Raw genomic sequence first — 13,408 nt, forward strand, 5'->3', positions numbered from 1 at the left:
TTCAGGTAGGTATTCCCACAGCACAATATGACGGCTTCTCGTAGAGGTGAGGAGTAGTACTGGCGGTACTCATAGAGGTGAGGGTGTAGTTAGCCCTTTATACATATAGATAGCACAAAATTAGGATGCTTAGCATCATTTTTGGCCAAAACATGGGCCCGCCAACTGTGACCAGATGACCCCCTCTGTATGGGTACCTAACACTAAGGTCAGGTACAAGGCATGGGACCGCCCAACTCAGCACAAGCAAACCACCCCAAAGCATTACACTAGTGAGATATTAAAGTGTTAATAAAGCTATGTCTTAGGTCTTACCTTCATCATCAACACTATGGTGTTCAGAGCAATCATTACCATGATGAAGTACTCGAAAGGAGGGGACACCACAAACCTCCACATCTTGTACTGAAACGACTGGCGGTTTTGAGGCATGTACCGTGTTAGGGGTTTGGCACTAATGGCAAAGTCAATGCAGGCCCTCTGTGGAGATAAAGAAATGTTAGGACTAATGGTATTTCTTGTCCATCTTATAGCAAGTATGTGATGTGGCAGAATTCGTTTAGTTTGGGGAGTTGCTCCTTCTTGTTCCCTCCTCTTACCTCATTCTTCTCCAGACTGCACTCCGACATGACCTTGTCACCCTGCTCCTGGAATGTGATGATGATCAGAGCCACAAAGATGTTGACAAAGAAGAAAGGGAAGACCACAAAGTAGACAACGTAAAAAATGGACATCTCCATCCGGAAGCCGGGTGTGGGGCCTTGGTCTTCATACGTGGCATCCACAGAGTGTTTGAGGACACTATAAAGGAAACTCAGAGCTTATACCAAAGGGTCGGGAACATTCTGACTTATCAATTGCTATCTCTATCTAATTCTCCCTTTCACAGAGACCTTTGTTTGGTTACTCTGAGCTACAGTATGTTCTCTTCTGTATCATCTTACTTCCCTCTATGTCCCCATCTCCATATATAAGCTACTACCGAAGTCTTCTCTTTCAAAAATATCTGTTCTGCTCTTATTTTCAGAAAACCACTTAAAATGTCATCTTGGGCAAGAAATAGGGAGGTTCAACACTCCAAAAAATGTTGTAAGTGAAGGATCAGCATTAAACAACGCTGATGTCTACTGTGCCCATCTTCCTGCCACCAGCCATTCCGATCTCCATTCTCTCCATCCTACCACTCTCTCTACTTGTTGACCCACCACGGCCAACAAGCTGTAGGGTAAATTCTCTGTTACACTTGAGCACTCACTTGGGCCACCCTTCTCCAGTGGAGACAGTAAACAGAGTCAAGAGAGCCCACAGGACGTTGTCGTAGTGGAACTCATACTTCTTCCATTGCCTTGCTTGAGCCCGCACGTTATCATTTTCGTAGTTCAAGTACTCACCCCTGGGTAGAGTAAAAACAATTAGGACATCAGACAGTACTGTTCACTGGTCACAATCTCCGACCCTCTCGGCACGTACCTGCAATCCTTCTCTAGGTCCTTGGACTCATCCGTGCAGTAAAAAAACTTGCCCTTGAAGAGTTGGACCGCAATGACGGCGAAGATGAACATGAAGAGCATGTAAACGATGAGAATGTTCAACACGTTCTTCAAAGAGTTTACCACACAGTCAAACACCGCCTAAGTAAACAGAGAACACAGTCAGGCCTGAGCTGGTTCTGAAGAAGCATGGTGATTGTCCATGAATTGGTGGGATCAAAGGGTAAATAATTATTTCGGTCAACAGTAACTCCCATAACAATACATTAAAGCTGGACCCTCAGAGGTAGGAAATGTTTAAGCATTTAATAATCACTCCTTTTGTCTACGTCAAGCTGGTCCAGGTAAAATAAGTACCCTTGACCTAGGTTTCGAATGTCCAGCCATAAACTGGGCCACTTAGTAATAGCGGGGATATGCCATCACCAGCCTATCAGATACCAGCTCTACTTAGGCTACCCTAGACTCACACTGATGAAAGATAAAATCGAATTGGATGCTATGGATCACAGCACATCCACACAATGTCCTGCATGAAGACACACACAAAAGGCACAAAGACACATCCAACCTTTAGCTTGGGCAGTCGCTTGATGGTCTTCAGAGGTCGCAGGACCCGTAGAACCCGCAGAGACTTAATGGTGTTCAGATCTTTGCCTTTGTTCCCTCTATAGAGGACAGACACAGGGACATTAGTCAGTATGGGCGATACGTGGTGAATAGCAGTCGGGAGGCCAGACCCATCCATGCTTGGCCTTTCTCCCCCTCTTCGTGATCGGCCTCAGTATATGGAATGAATAATGGATCAGGGTTGTCTTTTTTTGCCAAACCTGCTTACTTATAATACAGAGAAACACATCAGGGAGTGACGCCTTACAAGGGAACGTCACCTGCAAGCTCTGCAGAGTCACTGATCGTTTACTGACCGACCTGACGATGCCCAATTCAATCCCAATCATAGAGGACAATGGAACAGTGCCCCAGTGGACAAATTATACCTAGACGTCATATATATATATATATATATATATATATATATATATATATATATATATATATATATATATATACATATATATATATATATATATATATTGGAGGTAGGTGCAGATAGGGACTGGGGGTGGGGTGAAAAGTTTGTGGGCTAAAAACTGCCACAACTCAAAGTGAAAGTAAAAACTGTCACAGCTCAAAGTTAGAGTACATGGCAGAAGCCGTCATTTTGATAGGCTTTTAACTAGTTGATATATAACAGTTGTATAATGATGTGAGGGAAGCTCGTCTGGACGCTTTATGCTGTAATTAGCTGCACAAGAAAATTATCCTCCAATTAAATTAGGCGGAAGCCCCTCAGTGCGATGGAATATTTTTCATGTGATATCGCTGCTTAATCGCAGTGATAAAATGGAGAGAGATAATGTCACAGCCAATCAGCCCCTAACTGTCCTTTTATAAATGCAGCCTGATTCAGACCTGCTCTGAGAGCAGGAAACCCGGCTCCATTTTAAATGGTGCAGGAGGGCGCATGAGCATACTCGGTCTGCGCTGGGGCACAGCCTGCATTTAATGGGCGTGCCCACAAAAACGGTGGGCGTGCCCATGGAAACGCTGGGTGGACACCTGCGTGAGGAAAAATCATCCGATGGCGAGCGGCCATCTAATGATTTTTCCTCTGTGCGACGTTCCATTGGCATCTATGGATAATTTATCATTTCATTCATTCTATGCACAAAAGAACTGATCTGAAGTGACAATTCCCTGTATTATAAGTATAGACATCATTGGCTCAAGGTGTATGCAGTTACAATGGCTAAGGGGAGAGACAGCAGTCCAGGATTTAAGGATTTCCTTGAGCCTGGCTCTATGCATGTGCTTTAGTTCAGGGATACCCCTAAGTCCTGGCAATGTACACTGGACAATCCATTCCTGATAAAAGAGAATTCTCATCCTGAAATGGGAACTTTACCTCATTCCCCACGTTTTCCAGTGCTGAAGAACAGGGAGCCGGAACATCCAGTGCCCCCTCATTCCCCCAATGCGAAACATGCGTCATACATCATGCGTGTCCTATCTACCCATGCAGACCTGTTGTGTATAATACCATGTGCTGGATTGGTCAGCAGCGACTGAGCCCCAATCACGATAAAATCTATTTATTTCCAAAAAAAGCAAATGGCCGCCTGTCGGTTTCCACACTGACTTGTGTACAAAGGCATTTTGTTTTATAGTGAATGTGACTACCGGCTAGAGAATAACATTACAGACATGTAAAGTGGACCTGTTACTCTGCAATGACATGTAAAGATCATGCTATTACTGGGCACATGAGAGCACAATGTTTTGCTGCACACACGTGTTACGGTAGCCAAACATTGCTAGTTGTCCTGCACACCTTCAAGGTTGTAATTTGCTACAGAGCGCTGTTGTGCGGCCATCTTGGAAGGCACTTTGCCTCTGTTACCAATAACTGAATCTCCATTGAAGTGTGGGGTAAAGCACATGTCTACTTTGCCCACAGAAAAATGGCCGTTCCTCCTAACGTTTTCCCTACTGGTTATTAAAAAAAATTCTGTCACATACACACAGCGGAGGATGCCATTTTGTGTTGTTATGGGTAGGCTACCCATAGTAACACAAAATGGCGGACTCTGCTTTGTGTATGTGACAGAATTTTTTTTAATAACCAGTAGGGGCACACATAGGGGCATTCAAGTCGCATCATAAAGGCCCTGTCTACTTCTCAAGAGAGAGAAGCATGTGTTAGAGACTAGTAAAATGGCGGCCGCCTAATGTCTGCATCCTATTTCCTAGTGATGCTCTGTTTACAGTCAGTACCACTTTCTACAGAAATTCAGCCTTTGCTTTATTTCCCAATTCAATCTTCGTACTCTGTCCAGTACTGGGGACATTGCATCCAAGTATGGGGCGGCTGACAGTTTCAGGCTCAATTCTGTAGGGTAAAAAGTTCTTGAACCTTGAAATCTGGACTGAAAATTAACAAAGCGGTCTATTTTTTTTAAGACCCCTCTGAGATGAACCAATCTATTGCCGCTTATTCAGTGATAGAAAATCTAAGTGATAACTGGCTACAATCATCAGAAGTAGGGAACTGGCCATAATCATCCCAAGTAGGGAACCGGCCATAATCATCCCAAGTAGGGAACCGGCCATAATCATCCCTAAGTAGTGAACCGGCCATAATCATCCCTAAGTAGGGAACCGGCCATAATCATCCCAAGTAGGGAACCGGCCATAATCATCCCAAGGTGGGAACCGGACATAATCATGCCAAGTAGGGAACCAGCCATAATCATCCCAAGTGGTGAACCGGCCATAGTCATCCCAAGTAGGGAACCGGCCATAATCATCCCAAGTAGGGAACCGGCCATAATCAACCCAAGTAGGGAACCGGCCATAGTCATCCCAAGTAGGGAACCGGCCATAATCATCCCAAGTAGGGAACCGGCCATAATCAACCCAAGTAGGGAACCGGCCATAATCAACCCAAGTAGGGAACGGGCCATAATCATCCCAAGTAGGGAACAGGCCATAATCATCCCAAGTAGGGAACAGGCCATCATCATCCCAAGTAGAAAACAGGCCATCATCATCCCAAGTAGGAAACAGGCCATAATCATCCCAAGTAGGAAACAGGCCATAATCATCCCAAGTAGGAAACAGGCCTTAATCGTCCCAATTAGGGAACTGCCCATAATCGTCTCAAGTAGGGAACCGGCCATAATCATCCCAAGTAGGGAACAGGCCTTAATCATCCCAATTAGGGAACTGGCCATAACCATCCCAAGTAGGGAACCGGCCATAACCATACCAAGTAGGGAACAGGCCATAATCATCCCAAGTAGGGAACCGGCCATAATCATCCCAAGTAGGGAACTGGCCATAATCATCCCAAGCAGGGAACTGGCCACAATCATCCCAAATTGGGAACCGGCCATAATCATCCCAATTAGGGAACTGGCCATAGACCATCCCAAGCAGGGAACCGGCCATAATCATCCCAAGTAGGGAATCGGCCATAGTCATCCCAAGTAGGCAACGTCCATAATCATCCCAAGTTGGGAACCGGCCATAATATCCCAAGTAGGGAACCTCCATAATCATCCCAAGTAGGGAACCGGCCATAACCATCCCAAGTAGGGAACCGGCCATAACCATCCCAAGTATTGAACCGGCCATAACCATCCCAAGTAGGGAACCGGCCATAACCATCCCAAGTAGGGAACCGGACATAATCATCCCAAGTAGGGAACCAGCCATAACCATCCCAAGTAGGGAACCGGCCATAACCATCCCAAGTAGGGAACCGGCCATAACCATCCCAAGTAGGGAACCGGCCATAATCATCCCAAGTAGGGAACCGGCCATAACCATCCCAAGTAGGGGGCTTTGGTAAATATGCAGAAGGTCTTAATCCTTCAAAAAGGTCCAATTTCACAGTATTTTACTGCTTTCTGTCATTTATAAATAGATAGTCTTGAATTGATGTACAGTATGATAAAAAACTGTTCTGCCATTTGCGAGAATAACATGTCCACTTTAAATGACTGTAGTATGATTTTTGGGGGCGTCTGTGCTGACACAGAACGCACTGACCACGTATGTATATTATAACCATCACAGCACAGGTATAACAGGACATAAGTGCAGAATGACAGGGGTGGGGTGCAGTTCAGGATAACTCTGTAAGGTACATTGTGTCTCTTGCCCCTCTGTGATCCTGGTTAGGTAGTGGGATCAGTGCATGGGGTGAGGTGTTATATGGAAAACATGCCCTAGTCCCTAACAAAGGGCAGTGACATTAGCCTGTGCCATTTTGGGGACCTTTCAGAAACTGTTGTGGAGTAAAAAGATTTGGTAACCAATCAAATGTTTCCTTTCAAAAATATATTTTTACTATGCACCAGTTTTCATAAAGGTGTCGCCCAATGTCTCCCACTGTGCCCCAAGTGCATATTCTTTTGAGTGTGAAACGCGTTGTGCGCAGAAATTGGAAGTGCCTGAGATTCTTCTTATAAAACGATTGTATTTTCTATTCTTTTAGTTTAGCTAACCGGAAATATTGCAATGATCCTTCCAGGCCTTGACTAGCATTGCCGTCCCATCCTATTATTTTTACTGGAGAACACATTAAAAATATTTTACTGATCACATCTGCCCATAGCTAGCAGAACCGTGTCTGTGCGAGAGATGTGTACTCCTTTAACTATCTCCAATTCCGTCAAGGACCCTCTGATGCGTCAGACAGAGATCAATATATTCTTGTGGCCTCATGCCACCCATCCTACAAGTTTTGGCTGCCAAAATACGGAGGGGCAAGACCAGGGGGGCAGCGATGGCAGCACAACCTTTCCTCAGAATAAGGCACCCCATAACATCATGTACAAAATGTACTATTCCTTTGTGAAGTAGATTATTAACTGTAGGCAAAATTTATAATGGCTGCTTATATAGAAAATGCACATGCACAAAACAGTTGTGCATTAGCGCCATCTGCTGTTTAAAATTAGAACTACTTGTCCAACAAAAAATGATTATTTTGAATCTAAGCATCTCTGGCCTAGTACGCTCACATCCAATTTATGTTTGTATTGAACTGTCCAGGTGAGAAAAACCTCAGACCATGAATGTCAGGCCCACACCTGCTATACTGTCTCACCGAGCTGGGCGCTGATGCCACCTCCCCCCCCCCCCCCCCCACTACTGTTGGAAATCACAAGAGCCTGGGTGAAAATGAACCCATGGCGTAACAGCTAGGGACACAGCACAGTGAGACAGGACTGTGAGGCAGTGGAAAGCGACCGTTGTGTCAGAAGAGGCGGCTAACTGCCAATTGTAACACTATCCCTCTTAAATGGCAAATTTTGCTATCAGGCGAAAATATTTTAAACAGCAAAAACTTCTTTTTAATTGTATTCTTTCACATCGGGAAAGAACACCCAGTTGGGAGATTCGGGGGAGTGCATCACCGGCAGCAGTGCCCACGTGGGTGCATGGGTGATAGGCACTCCCTCTACCGTTATTTTGGGAACCTTAACTGCAGTCAGCTGCGCTACTAAATATGAAAGGATGGCCGCTAAGTCTACTTCAGGGTTGAAAATGGTGGAGGGAGGGAGGGAGGATGGAATCTTTGCAATGACTCTAGGTTAGAAGAGACGTAGAGATACAAAGATGCGGGCACATACGAGGAATCTCCCGGTATGCGCCAACGAAAAAAAACAAAAAAAGAGATTTGGATTTACCCAACAAAACTCCTAGAGAGGAAAAGAGAGAATCCAGCAAACGGGAAGACAAAGAGAGAGCTTAGCATCAGTGATACATAGACAAAATCCCCACAATGCAATGAGAGACACAACATAAGCCACACGCCCGTATAGACAGAAATCACACGTAAACTTCTACCCCCAGCCTCCACCCAGAACAACTAGGTGACACTGATTCCCAACAGAACTAAAGCATTGTATTACAAAATAATAATAATAATAATAATAATAATAATAATACAACAACAGTGTAACATGCAATTATGTAACAGCAACTTGACAAAAGTGCGCAACAGGAGAATAGTGAACAGCGTGACTGGGTGCATAGTGATTGCATTAGACCATAAACTTGTGGGACTGTGACTGCAGGGAGGGTGGCCAGGTCAGAGGGATGGGAGGAGCCACCTAGTCCCCGGGGGTGGGCTAGGTGAGGCTAGGGGAGGGGCTTCACCCAGCAGTCAGGTGAAACGGTTGATAGTGTTCTGGTGCTCAGTATGTGTTGTCCTATAGGGGGCAGCATGGATTCATGTGATGAATAATTGCAGTGTATTTGTGCCAGGCAGTGAGACATATAATATGGTGCTTATCCCTGATGGGCATAGGTCCCTTTTAAACATGTGTAGCGATGCTATCAGAATTCAGCAGCTGCCCAATAAGGAGATGCTGGGTGCCATCTATGCAAAGTTCCACTCCTGGATATATGTATCTGCTCCTCAAAAGCCTGAAAGGCACTTATATTCATCACGGGGGGTGTAATGAACTTTGATTTATCCGAACTGATGACTTTCTGTCACAGGAAACAAAAAATGGCGATCTTTCTTCAAGGAAATAACCAGCCTGGAAAAATCACGGTACATTAGATTCCGCCTAATCTCATATGGCTGATAACGGCGAAAAGTAGCTTGCATATAACTTGCTAACAAGACTGTATGAAATTCCAAACACTTCTACTCCTCAACACGCTAGATTAGATTAGCTGTGTTTTAGTTTGGTACTATAATGTCCTCTAACTAATCTTCCAGATGAAACCAAGGATACTTACGAGAAGGCGAACGCCACCAGTGCGCCGCTGACCACAATGAAATCCAGAATGTTCCACAGATCCCGGAAATAGGCGCCGGAATGCAGGAGAAGCCCCAGGTCAATCATCTGCAGGAAGAAAGATTTTATCTTTCTGCGCAACCTGTGCCACGGTGAACATCGGAATATAATAAACGAATGCCAATCGTGAGAGCCGCAGCCTCTTCCATTAAGCTAATTAGTAACAGACCAAACCAATCTTAATGAATTAATTTTGAACCCTAAATGCAAACGTCATCAGAATTTTATTTCTTTACTTAATTACTTTTAGGATTAACATTTTTGTGATATTATTTATCTAAAGGGATTGTACTATGACAAATATTCTCTGTGTAATTGAGCGGGTGCAGAACCAGTAAAGATGCTCATTAAGGGGGCATTCAATCAAGGGTCCCGACTGTCAGTTTCTTCCAACAGTCAGGACCATTGCCAGTTTTTGTTTTGCTCGCCTGTTAATCGGCAGGTGGGATTCAATGTCCCACCTGCCGATCGGCAAAAAGGGGGCGTGTGTCTGGAAACGGCCGTGGATTGTCGAGATACGGCCGTTCTCGGCAAAACGGGCCTGTGTGCTTTTAAAGTCGTGTTTGTTCTGCCGAGATTCAATGCTGTCGGGAAAGACAGCATTGAATAGTCGCTTGCCGCTAATGCCCATGTCGTAAATAGCGGCGGGGATTGAATACTCCCTAAATCTTGAACCGGTTACTAATACGATTGATTTATTTCAGTTCATTGTGTTTGTAGTATAATCGGCAATGGTCCTGTTTTTTGTGTGTTGTTCCAACCCCAGTGCAAGGGGATGGGACTCCCCATGGCAAGGCAAGGAGTGGGATACAAAAGGCACAACGCATTTCATGCATCCTGGCCACAAGGCCTTTATCCCTAGTTCATTGTATTTTGGAGCTATTATCAATAAAATTAACAGACGCTCTCTAGGATGGGATAAAGGTTTTATGGAGAAGAGAAGTCAAACAATGGCATCTGTACTGGTTTATGAGGATGCTATGTAGATTTACTAGTACCCTCAAAAGGCCCATGATGCAGCTGTATCTGAATATGCAATGCTATGTTACAGTGTTCATATGCAGATAGCTCTACAAACACACACAGAATATAGGCATGCTGGATATCACATTAATCTACAAGCTTAGCTTGTGCCTATGCAGGTAGGAATTAAGACAAGTTTTTATGGACAAAAAAAACTGTCAAAAAGATGCTCACCGCTACCGCATTTTGCCATGGCATGGCGCAACTAGAAAAGCTGTTTAACGAGCAACGAGGCTAGATTTATCTGTATGTAGACGGCAAGCACCACTGTGGAATACAGCGAAGCTTTGTAAATGAACCAGAAGGAGAAGGTGACAGTTACATATCATGTTCTTAATTGGAGGATTTTTCAAATTTCCAAACACTGAGCATTATTTGAGGAAGTTTCCGTATTTTAATTAGCAAATGTGTAGAGTAACGGATTCTCAGACGTGCCGAGATTTTAATTACTTTTATAGAAATGACAGCGCATAACAAATGTTAATTAAGTTATGCAGCGAGAGCCATAAGAAACGCAGCATTGCTCGCTTTAGGAATAGGTAAAGAAAATTAAATCTAATTTATTTGAAAAAGTAACAAAGACGGGTCACTTCTGGATTTATCCGATGACTGGCAGATTGGGGTGTGTGTGTGTGTGTGGTAGCTGATACTCTGCTTTCTGCGGTGACCAGTGATGCAGATGACGGAGTGTAACTACAACGTTTCAGGGTGACAAATATTTCCCAGCATTCTTGAGGCTTGCACCTTCAGGTGACTTTACCTTGCCGGTTTATGTACACAATCAGGCAATTTTTACAAGGCGCAATGCTCTGCATTTAGTGCTACGCTGTACAGCGCTACACAGTGTGTTGGAGCTTTATAATCGGAGGGATGATAATAAATGAAGTGTAAGACAGTTAGCATCACACTAGCCTTGTTACGGTGAAACAGTTCTTACCTTTATCACCATCTCAAAGGTGAAAACGCCTGTAAAGATGTAATCCATATATTTCAGCACCTGCAATCAGAGTTCAATCAGACATCACTCGTGCTTCGCAGAGCGTCGCGCAGTGGCACGTTACACGTCGAGGCATGGGATACAAAGGCACAATGCATCTCATGCATCATAAGGATCTGCAAAGGTTACTGAACCCCCCAACTCCCACAGCTAGACACCCCCCCCCCCCCCTGATTACCCACATCATTATGAGGGGCGTCAGCCTGAACAGGGTCCTCCGCCGCCAGGGCAATGCTGCTCAGTGTGATGACCACCAGGATGACCATCTCGAAGTACCGTAGGTTGACGATGTAGTGACACAGACGACGGACTCTGCCAGAAGGAGAGGAGACGCCATAACAACGCATTACTGGAAACAGGCGAGGCCTAAGACGTGGCGCTCTGTCGTGACTTATTACGCCACCAAACAAAAGGTACTTACGGGTTGGTGGAACTGAAAACGAACATGGAACTGTATGGCAGGATCTGCTTCGGCCCATTTTTAGTCAGGTCATCCGCCTCCATCTCCTTTTTCTCCTCAGATTTGACATCGAACTCCACATTATTTACTGGAAGACAGAATGGGCCATGTTACACTGTTTTTTTTTTTTTTTATAGTGGATATACAGCCATTTTGCATCCTCAAGAAAATGTTCAGCTGGTAACTATGACATCACTGAGTCTTGGTTATCGCATTAACCTACAAAATGGCTGCTTCAAGGACTTCAGTCTACAACTAGTCAGCAACATAGGGCCTGGTTCACAAATGGTTGGAGAGTGCATAGCTGCTTATATGGAGCTTCTCTCTATCCCCCGAACCACAGCACGCTGTCAATCTCAGACAGTCTGTGGCTGTTGTGGGTCCAACGACAGAAGGCACTATACTACCGTTCCCAGTTTTGTTTATTACTTGTATTCATTTGGTTTATCAATATGCTGTATACATATAGAGGAATCTTAATCTATACTTAGGGGATATTTACTAAACTGGGAGTTCTATTTCAGATGGGATGTTGCTAGTGGCAACCAATCATAAACTATCTATTATCTTCTGCTAAATAAATAAGAAGTCATTTCTGATTGGTTTCCCATAGCAACATCCCATGTGAAATTCAGCTCCTATCTCAGTGAATGTTCCCCTCTGGGCCAGATGTATCAAGCTTCAAAAAGTGATCAAGTGGAGCGTAATAAATAACCAGCCAATCAGCTCCCAACTGTCCTTGTTCAAACACAGTCTGTGACATGGCAGGTAGGAGCTGATTGGCTTATCACATCACTTTTTAAAGCTTGATACATCTGGCTCTAGTCTTCTATTTTTTTTATTAAAGTTAACCACCAAAGAGGATGTAGTTGATATGCTGACAGTCAGGATCACCACGGTCAGGATGAAAACGCCAAGATCCCGATTGCTGACATTACAGCCACCCAGAATCCCGGCTCACAGGGTCTATTCTCCCTTGTGTATGGTCCACGACCCCCATAGAGGGGGAATAGAACCTTGTGGTGAGCAAAGCAAGCCATGTGCCCACAGTGTGGGAGTGCATGGACCCCGCAAGGGGCCTCGTTGCACTTCCCAACTGCCAGAATTCCAAAAGCCGGGATCCCGCTGTCGGGATTCTAACAGCAGGGATGCCAACTGTCAGCAAATCAAACTAAACCCTGCCAAAGAGGTCTCTTATAGGTTATAATATATGTCCAATTAAGAGACCTGTCTATGGTATTGTTACAAAGCCCAACCCTATATGCAAATACCGCTATAAAGCCCTTCCCTATATGCAAATACCGCTAAAAAACGCTTCTCTATATGCAAATACCGCTAAAAAATGCTTCTCTATATGCACATACAGCTATAAAGCCCTTCCCTATATACAAAGACCACTACAAGTCCTTCCTTATATGCAAATACCACAACAAAGAGCCTTCTCTACATGCAAATACCACTGCAAAGCCCTTCCCTATATGCAAATACTGATACAAAGCCCTTCCCTATATACAAATATCCCTACAAAGCCCTTCCCAGTTCTAATTTAGAAACTAGGGGTGGTGCAGATAACCCATGTGAATATGGCCCCTATATGGAGGAGTGCGCATCTGAGAGCTGACAGATAAAGGGGACTCGTACCCCTCAGATTGGAAAATTGCCATGCACATTCTGTTTCCGCATGATAATCCCGTATAGATAGCCCAGGCGTGAGCAATGCTTCGAGTCTGACAACACAACAGATGTGTGTAAATAAACGTTTCCATGTTTGGCAGGAACCGCTTATGCATTAGCCTTTAAACCAGGTACAGCATGTCCAAACTATGGCCCTCCAGCTGTTGTGCCACTACAAGTCCCATCATGCCTTGCCACAGTTTTGCTATTAGGAATGCTAAAACTATGGCAAGGCATGCTGGGATGTGTAGTTTCACAACAGCTGAAGGGCCACAGTTTGGACATGCCTGCTTTAAACCATCTTTGACCTTAGTCTTGTGGAAGATGTATAGAAATGATGGGGTTGGCTCGGCAGCGGTGCTGGCGTGGGCACATGACGCGG

The 13,408-nt window shown here is 44.6% G+C and overlaps 1 protein-coding gene across 1 annotated transcript in view; it reads right to left on the bottom strand.

Moving 5' to 3' along the window:
* CACNA1B (calcium voltage-gated channel subunit alpha1 B) overlaps positions 1-13,408 on the bottom strand; it is a 235,649-nt gene that overhangs the window by 42,346 nt on the left and 179,895 nt on the right. Inside the window, exons 22-30 of the mRNA XM_083158627.1 lie at positions 11,314-11,440; positions 11,075-11,204; positions 10,833-10,892; positions 8,814-8,920; positions 2,062-2,158; positions 1,471-1,631; positions 1,256-1,393; positions 600-801; positions 316-480 (exon numbers count right to left, since the gene is read on the bottom strand). Coding sequence (XP_083014753.1) covers positions 316-480; positions 600-801; positions 1,256-1,393; positions 1,471-1,631; positions 2,062-2,158; positions 8,814-8,920; positions 10,833-10,892; positions 11,075-11,204; positions 11,314-11,440 — 1,187 coding nt within the window. The remainder of the gene's footprint in view (positions 1-315; positions 481-599; positions 802-1,255; positions 1,394-1,470; positions 1,632-2,061; positions 2,159-8,813; positions 8,921-10,832; positions 10,893-11,074; positions 11,205-11,313; positions 11,441-13,408) is intronic.

The sequence above is a fragment of the Crinia signifera genome, chromosome 9 (assembly GCF_055691185.1).
Source record: "Crinia signifera chromosome 9, ASM5569118v1, whole genome shotgun sequence".
In the NCBI taxonomy this organism is placed as follows: domain Eukaryota; kingdom Metazoa; phylum Chordata; class Amphibia; order Anura; family Myobatrachidae; genus Crinia; species Crinia signifera.